The sequence below is a fragment of the Anolis sagrei genome, chromosome 3 (genome assembly GCF_037176765.1).
Source record: "Anolis sagrei isolate rAnoSag1 chromosome 3, rAnoSag1.mat, whole genome shotgun sequence".
NCBI lineage: Eukaryota > Metazoa > Chordata > Lepidosauria > Squamata > Dactyloidae > Anolis > Anolis sagrei.
This window is the reverse complement of record NC_090023.1, coordinates 22,601,394-22,618,348: the sequence shown is the minus strand read 5'-3', so window position 1 is coordinate 22,618,348 and position 16,955 is coordinate 22,601,394. Positions and strand designations below refer to the sequence as shown.

Here is a 16,955-nt window from a genome sequence, read left to right as displayed (position 1 = left end):
AATTTAAAACAAAACAAATACAAAAAATTAAAAAAAATACTAGTGTGTGGATATGAAGTTAAACTGCAACAAATACAATTAAAATTAAGTTTAAAACTTACCATCGTCGCCCAAACAATAATTTTGAAAAAGTGTATGACTTGCCCTGGATCACCCAGGGTTTTCATGGCCAAGCAAGTATTCAAACCTTGGTCTACAGAGTCCTAATCCAATCCTTAAATTACTAGCAAATATAAAAAGTACACCCCTTTTTGAAACTTAAATTGGGGGAGGGGGCCTTGTAATATTTTTTAGAATTTCCTCTGCATGCACAATACCTTTTTTGTTTCAACATGTTCTAGAAGTATTCTCTCCTGATGTTTCGCCTGCATCTATGACAAACATCCTCAGAGGATGCTTTACTGTATTCATCTTTACTGTATGTGGAGGTTTTTTTCTAGCTCTATGGGCTGTTGGGAAGACAGGGGAAGCAGGAGGTGGGGCTTGGTTCAGCCAGATTGGCAAACAGCTGGCTGGCTGAGGCTGATGACAAAATGATGGGGGTGGTCAAGGCGTTGGGGACCTTCCTCCTCTTCCTCCTCTCTCTCTCTAAGAGATAAGCCATTAAAATGCCAAAACCAGAGCTATTATTACCTTGGAGCCCTTTTTCCTCCACCTTCTCCTCCTCCCCTCTACCACTCCCCTGAAGTAAACATTTCACAGTTTTACAGGCTCCAAAACCACTGAATCTAAGGTGCCATCAATTTCAAGGTGTACTCCATGTTTGGAACCCCTAAAATGGAGACGGGGCGTGCCTTAGAATCAGTGAAATCAATGCTGAGTGCCTTAAGTCCATTTCAACATACGATGACCCTAAGGCAAACCTATCACAGTTTGTAAGTGTTATGACTCACCCAGGATCACCCAGAGGGCTTTCATGGCCAAGTAAGCATTCAAACCCTTGTCTTCAGTGTCCTAGTCCAAGGCTTAAACCACTGGTGCATGGTATGCACATATATATGTATTATGAAGACCTTCTAACACACACACTCCAATACAGTTATAACAATAGTATCTCCCTCCAGGCTGTCACTTCTACCAAGTTTACTTGTTCTAGAAATAAGTTCCTCAGAAGTGCTGCTTTCAGTAGACCTGTTACTGGCTATAATGCATCATTAGAATTACTTTTCTGTGTTCATAGTAGGTTGTAATTATCTCATATCTTTAACAAATCTGCTAAAACTGTTGTATTTTATGTCTTAGTCCCATGTTACAGCTAATATTCAAATATTGTCGAAGGCTTTCATGGCTGGAATCACTGGGTTGTTATAGGTTTTTTGGGCTATATGGCCATGTTCTAGAAGCATTCTCTCCTGATGTTTCACCTGCATCTATGGCAAGCATCCTCAGAGGTAGTGAGATCACAACCTCTGAGGATGCTTGCCATAGATCAGTGGTTCTCAACCTGGGGTCCCCAGATGTTTTTGGCCTACAACTCCCAGAAATCCCAGCTAGTTTACCAGCTGTTAGGATTTCTGGGAGTTGTAGGCCAAAAACATCTGGGGACCCCAGGTTGAGAACCACTGCCATAGATGCAAGTGAAACATCCGAAGAGAATGCTTCTAGAACATGGCCATATAGCCCAAAAAACCTACAACAACCCAATATCCAAACAGCTATAGCTGATAGTGGTTCCTTAAAGGTACAAGAGATTTAATATGTACACAAGTGAGACAACTCTCACGCCACTGTGGATACATAGAAACTATGATATCATACACTTGTGAAGTCATATCAGGGATACCAGGTGTGTCTGGCACAAAACTTAAGAAAGCTTCAATCAAAAATGTATATTTCTCAATCCATAAATGAACATGTGATGCTCTGGCATAGTTATTCGATCCAATCAGAAAAAATGAAAGAGATACATTATATAGTCAAAGAGATGGGTTATGTTCCAATATTATGAATTCACTTCATGCTAGTCCTGTGGAGAGTATTAAGTACTGTAGTCCTTATTGGTAGAGAACAGGTTGCATGAGTGCAGAGCAAGCTGTAAAGATGTAGGAAGGTATTGGAGTATGATGTAAAGCAGCATACAATTATAAACCCTTTTCCAAACTCAAATCTCAACCTGTTGCAATTCAAAGAAACTTTGCTGGAGTTAGTGGACATGACCTGTCAGCACTTTATTTGGGAGTTCTTCATGATACTGTTGGTACATCACTGATAGAAGTATATAATCATGCAAAATAATGTCCTGGCTTCACCTGGTGAGACCAGATCAGGCAGATGGCATAGACAACATGACAAACCATTGATTGATTTGATTGGGGTTGTTGGTTCTACTCCTCTCTCCCATTGCACTCAGTGGAATGGAAAAGCTTGGTTCTTATATTTGATGCAATCCAGCTTGCCACTTGCACTTAACTTGACAGGCAATGATTCAGGTTTTGAAATGAACCCAGTTCATGACTTGGGATACAAACAACTGGCCTGTTTCAACTAACTGTAGTCATGATTAACCCAAGGTTAAGGCTGTGTGAAACTAGTTTAGTTAACTGGAATGAAGGTGAAGAAAAATGTGAATCCAAGGCATATTGCAGTTTGTTCTTTTCATAAAGCATGATTTGCTGGGAACTCAGTGTTTCTTTATGGTACAATCCTACCCCCATATTTATGGGTTTCCATTTTACAGATTTGATTACAGTCAGTGCCCGAATTACAAACATCTGATTTACAAATGAGTCATAGTTAAGAACAGGGCTGAGACAACAGGAAGTGAGAGGAGTCAACCCCTCGGAAGAGAAATTCACTTCTGAAAGAGTTATCAATTGGGGGGGGGGGGGGAGGGACTCCTCTGAAGCTTTCTCACCAATGCTTGTTTACACAAAAAGCCCAATTTTTCAAAAACCAGTTATCACAGGAAGAGCAAGTGAGGTGAAATCTTCTGTACAGGGACACAGACAGCAAAACAAACACCATTGTTAACCCTTCACTATGCTATCCAAAACTTGTGTGTGTGTTTGTGTGTATGGAGTTACACTTAAAAATATACCTTTTTGACTTAGAGACACATTCAACTTAAGAACAAACCTACAGAACCTATCTTGTTCATAACTTGTATTTGTGAGTTTCTGCTAACTACATTGTAGTCCTTCCTCCAAACAGTCTCCTGCTCTTTGCCAGCCCTTCTATGTACTGTAAAAATTGCCTGCCTCCACTCCATTGATCACTTTTTTACCACGAGGACTCTGGCCCCTTCCACATAGCTGTATAAAATCACACATTATCTGCTTTGAACTGGATTATATGGCAATGTGGACTCAGATAACCCAGTTCAAAGAAGATATTGCGGATATTATGACCTCAAAACTCTGAGGATGCTTGCCGTAGATGCAGGTGAAACGTCAGGAGAGAATGCTTCTAGAACATGGCCATATAGCTCGAAAAACCTTCAACAACCCAGTGATTCCAGCCATGAAAGCCTTCGACAATACATATTGTGGATAATCTGCCTTGATATTCTGGTTATATGGCTGTGTGGAAGGGCCCTCTGCCTGATTTCAACCTCTTTCCCAACAGTCCGCCTCCTAGCTTCTCCTTCTGTTACAAAATGTTAAACCCTTTCCCAATGAGCCAACTCCTTGCAGCTCTCCTGCTGCCGGTTTTCAAATCTCTACCCAATGATCCATATCTTTGCCTCTCTCCTGCTACCAGATTCTAAATGTCTTTCTCAACAATCTGCCTCCTTACTGCTTTCGTGCTTTTAAATCTCTTTCCCAACAATCCATATCCTTGCCTCTCTTCTGCTACCAGATTTTAAACCCTTTTCACAATGATCCACCTCCACACTGCTTTGTTTCTTCTACCAGATTTTAATTCTCTTTTGAAATGATCCACATCCTTGCCTTTCACCTTCTGCTACCAGTGTTTGAATCCCTTTTCAGCAGAAATAATCTAGTGAGTTCTTTAAAACTGACTGTTTTGTTTTAGCACGAGCTCTAATAAGTTTCAGGCCACTTCTGAAACATTGATGGAGTACAATATCCAAACCTCTGGTATTTAAGGACATTTGCAGTCTTTCAGAGTCTGATCAGAATGCAGTGGAATTTAGGACGATATAAACTGTGCAATTGGCAATATACTTTTAAAGGGTTATGTAAGAAGCTGCAGGTCTGTCAAGCAGCTCTCTGGCCTGTTGTCTTTGAGGTGGGAAAACTGCATGTGGATTCTGTTTGTTTTTGTTCATAGAATCATAAGAGTTGCAAAGAGTCCTCCTGGGCCATGAAGTCCAATTCCTTCTCAATGCTTGGATCTCTAGCCAGAACATCCCTCTTATGTCCAATTTCTTTTTGAAGACTTCCATAGAATGGGACACAACCATGTTTCTGGGGAATTGGTTCAATTGCTGTTGCCTTAAAGTCATCCCTGCCATATGGCAAACCCTATTATTCATTCAGAAGGAATTTGCCTTAGCTTTCCTCTGAGTCTAGACTGAAAGGGTGTAACTTGCTCAAGAACACCCCTGAAAGATATCTCTCTTGAAGGAAGAGACGTTTCCAAGAAAGAATTTGTTTTATTCAAACAGCTGTAGTAAGAGGTACCATAGTAATAAAAACATTCTCTTTGTTTAATGGATTGGAATCTATTGAACATATTTTAGTTCAATATTCTAGTTCATTTAGTTAATCTGTTTCATTATCAAAAGTGAAGAGACTGCTTTATTTTAGCACAATAGCTGTGCTAGTTTGCTTTAGTATAAAAAGGCTATCTATTAGGCTTGGGTAAGTTCGTTCGGAAGCTTCTAAAATCGTAATTAATTCGGACAAAAATCCCATTTTGAGCCAATTTCAAGCCATGCAGGAATAGTGGGAGGAGTAATTCCGAATTTAAACCCATTGTTCGGAATTATTTTCGGATGTCTACCACAGTTATTTTGATTTTTAGAACAAGTAAGCAACTTTGGCAAAGCCTCGCGGTTTCCCTTCTTGAAGGCCACGATTTAAAATCTCGCAGTTTCTCTTCCCTGTTAGTTTTAAAATCTCGTGGTTTCCCTTCCCTGGCTGGCGGTGTAGGGCGATGCAGAGGGACAAGGTGGGCGTGGCTAAGAATGGCTCTTACTGAAGGCCACGCCCCCAGCTACCTTCAAGAAGAGCTGTGCTTAGCCATGCCCACCTCATCCCTCTGCATGGCAGCTCTCCACCAGAGAAGGAAAAGATTTGAAAACTAACAGGGAAGGGAAACTGCGAGACTTTAAAACTGTTTGTTTAGGCTGACTTGGTCAAAGTTACTTAATGGTTCTGGAGGGAGGGAGGGGCACCTTCCATTAACTAAGCAAATGAAGCAATTTGGATTTCTTGCTATTTCCAATCTTTTTTTCAAGAAAATTTCAGAAATCATTTAAAAATCGAATTGCCACCACCTCCTATATACAAAATGAGTTTAGAACCATTTTTTCTTGATTGCCCAAGCCTACTATCTATATCTGTGAGATTTTTCAGGAATAATCTTTATTAATCTGACAATACAGGTAGAGTAATAATAGTAATACTTTATTTGTATTCTGCCCTATCTCCCTAAGGGGACTCAGGGTGAATTCCAGCATATACAAACCCAAAGGCAAACATCCAATGCCTAGAAACAGATGACACAGATAAGGGTAAAGGCTTCCCCTTCTGGCTCTGAGGAGTGGTACTCATCTCCGGCTCTGGGGGGTGCTGCTCATTTCCATTTTGAAACTGAAGAGCCTGCGTTGTCTGTAGACACCTCCTAGGTCATATAGCCTTGTGGGACCAGAAATATGCTGTATTTTTTACCGCCCACCCCCATTTTGGAATACCGTACTTGCGCATACTTAATGAGATATCTTGGAGATGGGACCTAAGCTTAAACATGAAATCCACTCATGTTTCATAGACACCTTATGCGCATAGCTTGAAAGTACTTATATTTTTAAAAATGAATACTTTTGGGTATGAAGTCCATTGAATCATCAAAAAGCACAGATGTCACTATCACACACCTAAATGGACAACTTTCAATTTTGGAGTACTTTGTATTTCAGAATCCCAGATAAGGGATGCTCAACCTATATTAAGGCTTCACAATTAAAACAGTATACTCATTCAAGGCATTTTTTGTTGGGTAATCCATGTGGAAATATTTTTAATTGGCAGGTAATGAAGTGTCGGGAAGCCAGTGTGATGTAATTGTGTAAGCACTGGAAGATGACTCTGGAGCAGTGGTTCCAAACCCATGATCTGTGGACCACCAATGGTCTGGAAGAACTAAAATATGGTTCGTGGCCTCACCATTGCAACGAGAGTGGCTGGTTTAGCAAAACCCTCTTATAGTGCCAAGGCTTATTAAATATGGTTTTCTGTGGGCAAGCAGATGATGACTACTGGATGGCATTTGTATCAGAAACTAGAGCTGATGTGATCTGTGCAATTTTCTGAATCAGCACCCCAAATAACCAAACCAAATCTAAAGTTGACCAAAAACTAATTTGTAACTGTTTTGGTAATAATGTTGGAGAATGGTCCCTGGTCAAGTAGCCCCTGTCCAAAAAAAGTTAGGAACCACTGCTTTAGAGAGCAGGGTTTAAATCTCTGCTTGGTTATGAAACCCATTGAGTGATCTTGAGTAAGTCATAATCTCTCAGCCTCAGAAGAAGTCAATTTCTGAACATACCTTTCCAAGAAAAACCTGTGATAGTTTGGCCTTAGGATTTCCATAAGTTGGAAATGACTCGAAGGCACAAGCTCCTGAAAGCTGCTGTTGATTGCCCATGTTCCCTCTTCCAGGAGCGTGGTTTACATTGCCTTTCAGCGGCATGGGATAGCATTCCTTTGCATTTCCCCAGGGTTGCTATAGACCCAGCAGCACCCTGGAAGTTAAACAGTATCAGAGTCTGGAAAGCCAGGCTGCAGGCTCTCTGCAGTTATTGGTTTAGAAAGCATCTCTTTGGGTTTGGAGTCTGCCCTTTTTCCTGGGGTTGAACTTGAGATCTCCATTTTGGAATCTCCCCTGCCTCCTTCAGTAGAGAAAAAAGCCTCAGATGTGCTGTTGGTCAGACAGACAAAGCTCTGAAAAGTCATTGTGAGTACAATTGAGAAATTGAGATAGAATAGTAATTGAGTAATTGAGATACTGAGATCGATAGATAGAATAGGAATTAAGAAATTGAGTTATATATAGAAATTGAGTTATTGAGAAATCGAGAGAAATAGTTATTGAATACTATTGAGCATTACTTCATCTTCAAAGCTCACCTTGAGCTTAGATAGGGGAAGACCTGTTCTTTCTAACCATAGCAGCTCAGGGTTAGGGTGAAAGATCCCAGGATTTTTTCTACCATTTGGGAAAAGTTACCTCAGTAATTGAAGGAAAAGGAAAGAACATCTCTATGGTCTCCCAAAATGACTGTTTGTGTTGTAACTTTATCAAGATGTGCCAAGTCTGCCAAAGACTTTGGAAATAAATATTTTGTTGATGTTCATATCTTGACTGGTATCAGTTGCTGAAAGTATTGAGTTATTGCTTCAAAGAAAGACTCCCAGCAGTTCGCCCAGATAAAGAGAGAAGCACATCTTAGTTTTAACTCTATAGGGTCTGGGTGTGACGGCACAGCCCATAACCTGATTTATCAGCTTTACGTGTTACTTTTTTTGCATGCTGAAACTATTTATTAAGTTTGCTTCTGTTTGTGAAGTTGACAATTCTAAAGCCTAGGAATCAAAAAGAAAATATCATCAAACTGGAACACACTGCTTCTTGTTCTAGAAGCCCTAGTACAATTTAGGACCATAACTTTTGAGATATCAGCAGAACTCTTTCTTTATGTGTAAATCTTTTCCAAATATAAAGCAGATAGGAAGAGTATTTTTAAAACAAGTGGTCAATTATGCCTTTCTGTTGTTTCTCACCACATGACATCACCCCTTGGTATTGGTGGAACTGGTACTTTCAGTTCCATTGACATCTGACAAAATATGCCCTTGCTATGCATTTTCTAGGTCCTTCAGGTAATTCTGTGATGTTCTTCTGTTGGAAAGTGACCATAAAATCATGATGTATAGAGAGATATCCTCCCTAGATATTTCCTAGGTCCTCCAACACAACTTTATGGTATGCTTCCACCAAAAATCACCCATTCAGTAGGGTTTACTAATACCCATTGGTCTCATATGTCCATGCGATGATAAATATATCCAGTGCATATCTCCCCCCCCCCCCCCCCGCCCAGTTGAACTCACTCTAATATCAGAGCCTAGTTGAGCAAACATTGAGGTGGAAGACAACCTGCAGAAGGGTAATCCATAATCGTAGAATTGCTTTTCACATTTCAGGTTTGCTGACATCTCATCAATGCTTGTTCTTATACATCAATTATCTGACTAGCATTCATGCTATGCTAAACAGCTTTACATAAATATTTTAAAAGTGGTTATGTAACTTTTTAGCAGGAGGAGGGGGGTCATGTTCTGCCACAATGCCTTCCATTTTAACACCTTCCCTTTTTTGTCTTCTATTTAGGTCAGATGCAGAACCTGGCCAGAGCCCCCAATATGGTTTTGAATCATTGCCTCAGAAGATCTGTCTTATCTGTGGCGATGAAGCTTCAGGATGTCACTATGGAGTCCTCACCTGTGGAAGCTGCAAAGTCTTCTTCAAGAGAGCAATGGAAGGTAATTATCAGGGGTGTTTCTTGCCAAGATCCTATTCTTATGTTCAACAAACCTCTTCCCAGTTGTCAATTATACAGGTAGGAAGTCTCACTCTCAGGGTGTATTCACTGTAGAATTAATGTAGTTTAATACCACTTTAACTGCTTTGACTCAGTGCTATTGAATCATAAAAGTTGTAGTTATGTAATATATTTTCCCTTCTCTGTTGTTGCTTCATTAAACTACAACTCCTCGGATATTTTTATTCTCTTTAAGGGAAAAAGTGGCAAATAATAATAATAATAATAATTTAATTTTTTAGTTTTATTTTAATTTAAGTTTGAATAAGCATTTGATGGCAAAGGCTATATCAGTACTGCAGAATTATAGCAGTTTGAGACCACATTAAGTGTCATGGGTCAGTGCTATGAATCTGTAGTTTTGTGAGATATTTTCCCTTTTCTGCCAGAGAGCTCTGATGCCACAACAAACTACTGTTTGACTACTTTTGTGCCTGCTTAATGCTCAGAAGTCCAGCATAAGATGGAAATATTTTATTGTTGTTTTTTTTTGGCCATCTAGACAATTCAGTTCTGGTGATGTTTTCGGTTCCTCTAAGAGATTGTGCAGAGATAAACATTTCAGAAAGTACATTGTTCTCTTCCAGTAGTTCAAATTTTCTGTGATCTGTATCTTCTGTAATTTTGTGTGATGAGTTTTCTCCAGAGAACGGTTCTGCTTATGGAAAATTACAATTGAAGGATATCATACGTGAGACTGTAGACTTGTTTTATAAATACCTGCACAAAACAATAGCTAGTTTGCTTGCTAGCATAAGACAGTCCCCGTTTGTGAGCAGTTCTTTTGTGATGAAAGCTTTATTCTTTAAGGTGTTATAAGATTCTTGTTTGGTTTAATCTTTTTGTAACGTAGACTTAACACAACTGCTCCCTTTGAAATGGGCTATACATTTAGAATCTTTTTTTTTACATTTACTTTTAATTAACTTTAACTTCCTTTGTTCTCTAGATAAAAAATAAAATTAACAATTTGAGGCTGATGTCAGTGGGATAGTGAATTGCTAAGAGTTAGAAACTATAGGCTGTATCCACATTGTCATATAATGCAGTTTCAGAATGCAGATTAACTGCATTACATTAGTTTAATGCAGTTAACCTGCATTCGGAAACTGCATTAAATGGCAGTGTAGATACAGCCTTGGATAACTCTTTCAAAGTACTTACTAAACTCTGACATCTATGGCTGGATTTGCACTGCTCTGTATCCCAGGATCTGATTCTAGATTATCTTCTTATCCCATATTATCTGGCAGTGTAGACTCATATCAAAACAGATAATCTGGGATCAGATCCTGGTACATAGGGCAATTTAGATCCAGTCTTTGCCCCACTGACATAGAAACTTCAATCCAAAACTGGCATTAGAAACCATGGGTTGAAATTCATTTCAATACTACACATAGGGCCCATCCAGATAGACCTATAGTGCGGGATCTGTCTAAGTTTTACCGGAGGCATCCAGACGATGTTTCTGGTTAAGCCAAATTAGCTAAATACCTGGTAATATCCATATCTAAAGGTAAAATTCAGGATTTACCAGGTGTGGGCCCTCTGTGAATTGGGCCCAGGAATCACGTCACACGATTCCCAGACCCAATCCACACAGCCATCTAAAAACTGAGAGGGCACGCACCCCCTTCTCCCAAATCCCAAATGTACTGCTATAAATAGAGTTAAACATACCTGGCCACCATAATGTTCCTCCTTGCGCCCTCCTGACTCAAGGAAGTAATTTGCCAGGAGATGGGGGGGGGGGGCAATGTCTCCTGGCATGTCAATTCCTCAAGTCAGGATGCGTAAGGAGGAACGTTATGGTAGCAAGATAGGTCTAACTTTATTTTTAGGGGACCATTTGGGGGGCTTCAGGGTGGCTGCATGACACTTCAATTGTAATTGGCATGGCATGTACACCCCCCCCCCCCAGGAAAGCCCAGATTTTTTGGGACTTGTGGGGATGCAAATTCGTGTCAAAGTGGGTTTTAAAAACCCACTTTGGCACAGTTAATATTACTCACAGTTACTTGCTCTAGATGGCATGGCAATCTGTGGTTAATGAAGAGTCTTTCTCTCAACATTTGAGGCTGGATCTACACTGCCCTATATCCCAGGATCTGATCCCAGATCATCTCATTTGAACCAGATTATATGAGTCTACATTACCAGATAATCTCAGATCAACAGATAATCTGAGATCAAATCCTGGGATATAGGGCAATGTAGATCCATCCTGAGAGGAGGAGAATTGATGGAGATCTGTATCAGACTAAGACTTGCTGCGTTTTACTTTTTCTTGTTTAAATATTTACCCTGTGTACACTTAATATCTTTACAATGGTTGGATATATTACATTTTAAAGTAAAGAGGCTTTTTAAAATGTTTTATGGGGCATAGCTGCAAATTATATGGGAGTAGGCATATATGCCCTAAAAGCACCAGATCTGCTTGGCTGTTGGCAAGCTAAACATGGCCAGCCTTGGTTAGTAGTTGAATGGGTGACCATCCATGAAGACCTGATGCTGTAGGTTATATTTCAAAGAAAGGAAGTGACAGATCACTCCTGAGAATTCCTTGCCTTAGAAAACCCTTCAAAATTCATGGAGTTGCCAGCAATCAACAATTTACTGAAATAAATCAAACATTTTTATTCTTTTAGTACTATTGTATTGGTCAAGACATCTGGTGAAAAAATAATTTGCAGCTGTTTCTTTAGAAGAATTATGATTATTATGACTATTGTTCAGTTTCCACTGGGAATCAAAAGCACTGAGATAACATTGCTGGAAAATATCCTACTGATTTATGCAGTTGTTTTCCTCTCTTAGAAAATATAGTTGGCACTCCCAACCAGGCTGTGTGATTTCTCAAGGAAATATTCTGACATCATTACTTCAGCCAATTTTTAATTGGAAACCTCTCTAATAAACAGAAATACTGGGTGTAAAATGCTATTGACAGCTAAATCAATGGCAGTAACACAGATGATGAAAGGGAGATTTCTTTGTCCATATTGGAGGGAAAGATTTCATTTTACTAAATAGAAGCATAATGAAGATTGATAGTAATTATCATTCTAACTAAATTAAAGTGTTAAATAGCAGCTCCAGCATTCGGACCTAGGGTGCATCCATACTATAGAACAAATGCAGTTTGACACCACTTTAATTGCTATGAAATCATGGGATTTGTAATTTGGTGAGCCACCAGAGCTCTATGGTAGAGCTTGTAAAACTACAACTCCCATGATTCCATTGCCTTGAACTATGGCATTTAAAGTAGTACCGAATGGCATTAATCTACAGTAGATGCATCCAAAGGGCCTTTCCACACAGCCACATAACCCAGAATATCAAGGCAGATAATCCACAATATCTGCTTTGAACTGCATTATCTGAGTCCGCACTGCCATACAATCCAGTTCAATGATGACTTTCTACAGCTGTGTGGAAGGGCCCCCAATGAATTCGACACACAAATGCAGTATCTTTTTAATAATATGATATATGAGAACAATACAGAGGCATAAATCCTGATGGCACACAGCTCTCCTTTCCATACAATCTCAAGGAAGCTGTTTCTGTTTAGCCCTTCTACACTGCTATATAAAATCCAGATTTTCTGCTTTAAACTGGATTATCTGACAATGTAGACTCATATAATACAATTCAAAGCAGATAATGTGGATTACTTGATTAGATAATCTGAATTATATGGCAGTGTAGAACGGGCCTTTGTCTTCTCTGGGGTTAAATTTGTTTCCCTCATCTAGCCTATTACTGACAGCAGCCATTAGTTTCAAAAGCCCCTTCTACACTGCCATATAAATCCAGATGATCAAAGCAGATATATAGTATGTGTTCTATCAAATGGTTAAGACTATACAGTTAGCATTGATAAAGAGAGACAAAATATAACATAAGATCTATTTTATATGTTTCAATTAACAATTGAACTATTGCATTCTAATTATGTCTGAATATGATACTGGCTTGTTTTTGTGGTTGCATGGAAGAGGCTGATTGTTTATTACAGAACTTGAAAAAATATTTTTGACCCTGCATGTTGCTTTAAACTGTGGATGAGTCACACCCTGAGAGTCATATAACTTAGCAATGTACAAACAAAGCAAAAATGTTAAATTCTTACCATGCTAATGCTCAACAGCTTCAAAAATCTTAATAACTAATATTTAGTTCACAGATAACTCATGATGACATTGGTGGGGGTAAAATAATAATAATTTAAGGTGAAGCACTAGTCCTGTTTGGCAGAGACAACTAAAGACCTTGTAGAATTAAACCCTCCATAATTTCATAGCATTGAACCATGGTAGTTAAAGTGGTGTCAAACTGCATTGAATTTACAGTGCAGATCAGGCATAGGCAAACTTTGGCCCTCCGGGTGTTTTGGACTTCAACTCCTAACAGCCTCAGGCCCTTTCCTTTCCCCTCTCGGCTTCTTAAGAAAGGGGCCTGAATAGTCCAGAAGAATGAAGGAAAGATTGGAAGACAAAGGAACAAGTCTATGGACAGAAAGGGTAAAGAGAATAAGAATGGGGAAGGAAAGGTGCATCTGGCCAAATGTAATAAAACAAGACAAGCTGTAGTTTGTATCATTTTGGTAAAATTCCTATTTGCTTGAAAAATCCAAAATAAAAAGACTTGATTGACTGTGCTGGCTTCTCCTAGTGTGTAGAATTTGAATGTCAGGATTTTTGTCATCTTGGGTCGCTTCCACACAGCTGTATAAAGTCCACATTGAACTGAATTATATGGCAGTGTGGGCTCAGATAACCCCGTTCAAAATAGATATTGTAGATTATCTCCCGTGGTATTCTGGGTTATATGTCTGTGTGGAAGGGCCCTTGGACTCTTGCCATGTATTGGTGTTTTGGCACCCTATATACATGCCAGTGAATTTGGTGCTCCAGAAGAACATTTATAGGTGCCAAAATATTATTGACCTAGGGAGACCAGATGATGCTATCTCTTGGCTACCCTTAAAAAAATCCCAGTCATGATGCACTTCATTGGATTAACTGTGTAACACATTGTGCAAGGAGACTAGCCTCCTCATAGTAGGACAAGGAGGAGCCCCCGGTGGCGCAGTGGGTTAAACCCCTGTGCCAGCAGGACTGAAGACTGACGGGTCGCAGGTTAGAATCCGGGGAGAGGCGGATGAGCTCCCTCTATCAGCTCCAGCTCCTCATGCGGGGACATGAGAGAAGCCTCCCACAAGGATGATAAAAACATCAATTCATCCGGGCGTCCCCTGGGCAACGTCCTTGCAGATGGCCAATTCTCTCACACCAGAAGCGACTTGCAGTTTCTCAAGTCACTCCTGACACGACAAAAAAAAAATAGTAGGACAAGAGGTTGATGAGTTTGTGAAGTATTGGCTGGAAGGTCTGCTGTGTAATCTGCCCTAGCGTTGTGACAACCAGTTGCAAACATCATAGATCTTGCCTGGAGAACTGCTATGCAGAAACATTTTTCACTGTGAGTACTATCTTTAGTATTTGGGCCAGAGTGCATCTTACCCAGTGATCCTGTGATGTCTTAACTATGTCAGAAGTTATCCATGTGAGGAAAAAGTGCCATGTAATTTTGTAAGGGACTGCTCAGCAAAAAAATTCTATATTTCTGGGTTGTTGTAGGTTTTTTTTCAGGCTATATGGCCATGTTCTAGAGGCATTCTCTCCTGATGTTTTGCCTGCATCTATGGCAAGCATCCTCAGACGTAGTGAGGTCTGTTGGAACTGAGACATAGTTCCAACAGAGACATAGATCATAGAGACATAGATCATTTAGTCTATTGTAGTAAATGCAAGAAAGCATCTTTTGGCATCTTAATGATTCAAAATGTGTTCTGCATGAGCTTTCATGGACCAGAGTCTGCTGACATTTATTGTGGCACAGTCTATAAAAGACTGTGCCAGAATGAATCTATTGGTCTTTAAAATGTCATCATACTCCTTGCCAATTTAGATTACTATCGATTTTGACTTCTGTGTGCCAACCCATGGCAACTCCATAATTTTCTTAAGGTACATAAGTGTAATTTCAGCTGTAGTCATTTCTGAGATATTTTCTCTAGTTGTCCATTAAGAACAGGGGAAGAATTGATTGTTCATGTATTTCAGCTTGTATTTCTTTAACACTCCCAAGATGGCACACTTAATTGTCCATCCTAATATTTTTATTCTAGTTGAAACGCCCCTGGTATTGTGCTTAGCGCCGTATTTAATACCCCAAAAGGAATCCCTGTAATTTTCTTCTTTCATACCCCCACTTCTTTATGGCTTAGGACATCTTGCCACTAGTAATTTGGAGAGTCCATGTACATTTCCCCATCTCTTTTTAAACCTTAGTAAACTTAGCAATAATGCTTTATCCTATCCTTCTGTTTTTCCCCCTGCATAACAAATTTGATCAGAAGCGAATGAAGATATTTATTTCCTCTTTTCTAGCTGTATTTTACCTGGCATTGCTCTGGCCTGTACCTATTATCTTTCTGATCCAGAAAGTCCTCCCCACCCCTTGCCATTTTCACTTGAAGCTCATCAATTGCAACTTTGCATTCAAATCACAGCATCATATGAAGAGAACACAAGGACCATCCGATCCAGGAATGCATAATCAAAAATCACTCTTTAACAGATAGCAATGTCATCTTTATTTTAAAATCTCCATAAAAAGTGACTTCATCATACTCTGAAGCAGTGTATTCCACTGTCAAACATTTCTTACCATCAGGAAGTTCTGCCTAAAGTTTGTGTGGAATCTGTTTTCCTACATGGTAGTTTGGTCAATCAACAGTTGATTCAGTGCTTTCTACTCTAGTTAGGACTAACACATAGGATTCATGTCAATATGAGGCTGAATTTGTATACTGTGCATATTCTTCCCTCAAATCATAGAATCATAGAATGAAAGAGTTGGAAGAGACCTCATAGGCCATCCAGTCCAACTCCCTGCCAAGAAGCAAATGAGTATGGCAACCAGACCACATGCAAAATAGATTGGGTTTTGGTGGCACATCTATACAGCCTCGATTCTTGGCACCTCTCCCATTTCAAATGAATTTCTAGTCCCAGATTGGGCTGCTACCAAAGCAGGTCTCCTTTCTGTGTGTGAGAGATGATTAATTTCTCATTAACCTGTTTCATTTCTATAGTTAATCCAGTTATCTGCAAACATCAGTACTGTGTTTGTTTAACTTATATTAACAGTTGTTTCTTTTTGCTCCCTTCCCTTTCTTTTCGATTTGCACAATAGGGGCTGTGGTTTGCTTTGACAGAAGAGTGTTTTATGTAAACCACTAATGTTTTTGGCTCACAGAACAATAATCTTTCAGAGCTTTGCATATTACCACTCTTGGAAACAAAAAGGCAGACATTTGGCTTAGGACTTTCCCAGCTTGGCATCCAATATGCAATGTTAGTGGAGGACAAAAGGGAGCAGCCCAGCTCTCTGCTATACACAGAAAGCTTAATAGTTTACTAATTTAATATTCCTTTAAACATCACTAGGATGTTTTAAAGTGTCCTTGTTTCTTTATTTTTCCTCTCTCAAGTGTTTGTTTCTTTGAAATTGGCCTATGGCACTTTTTCTCTTTAGTAACAACAACAATGGGCGCTTCCAGATAGGGCGGAAACCCGAGAAGAAGTGGGTAAAATAATTCACTTTCTCCTGGGTTTCTGTCCCCATCCCCAATCTGAGCTTTCCCTTGGGGGATGGCATCTAGCCCCTTTCCAGCTCTCCCCCAAAAAACCAACCCAAGGGATCTGCTGGCAGTGCAAGCTCTTCTGCAGAGTATTCTTGATGCATGAAAATGATGTGTCAGGAGGTGGGGGGAGTAGGGATTTCCTTCCCCTCACCTGACTCATCATTTTCACGCATCAGGAGTACTTTTCTGGCAGACTCTTCGAGTAAGTTTTATTTGGGGTAGATGGGGGACTGGGAGGGGGTGCCCAAAGAACTGGCATGACTATGGGGATTGATCCCTGGGACAAGCTTTCCCGGGTGTCCCTACATCTTCTTGAGAAGTAAATTGGGAATGATTTAATGCAGGCATGAGTAGACTACGGCTTGGGGGCCACTTGCAGCCTCCTGGATGTTTACCCCAGGCCTTCCTCATTGTCCCTGTCCTCTTCACAGCAGATGAGAGCAGATGAGAGCCCTCTAGAGCACTCTCAGTTGCTGCCTGTCCCACCCTCCTCCCAAC

The 16,955-nt window shown here is 39.9% G+C and overlaps 1 protein-coding gene across 1 annotated transcript in view; it reads left to right on the top strand.

Annotated features, from left to right (window-relative positions):
- Nucleotides 1-16,955, top strand: part of PGR (progesterone receptor) — a 60,472-nt gene that overhangs the window by 5,399 nt on the left and 38,118 nt on the right. Inside the window, exon 2 of the mRNA XM_060771072.2 lies at nucleotides 8,521-8,672. Coding sequence (XP_060627055.2) covers nucleotides 8,521-8,672 — 152 coding nt within the window. The remainder of the gene's footprint in view (nucleotides 1-8,520; nucleotides 8,673-16,955) is intronic.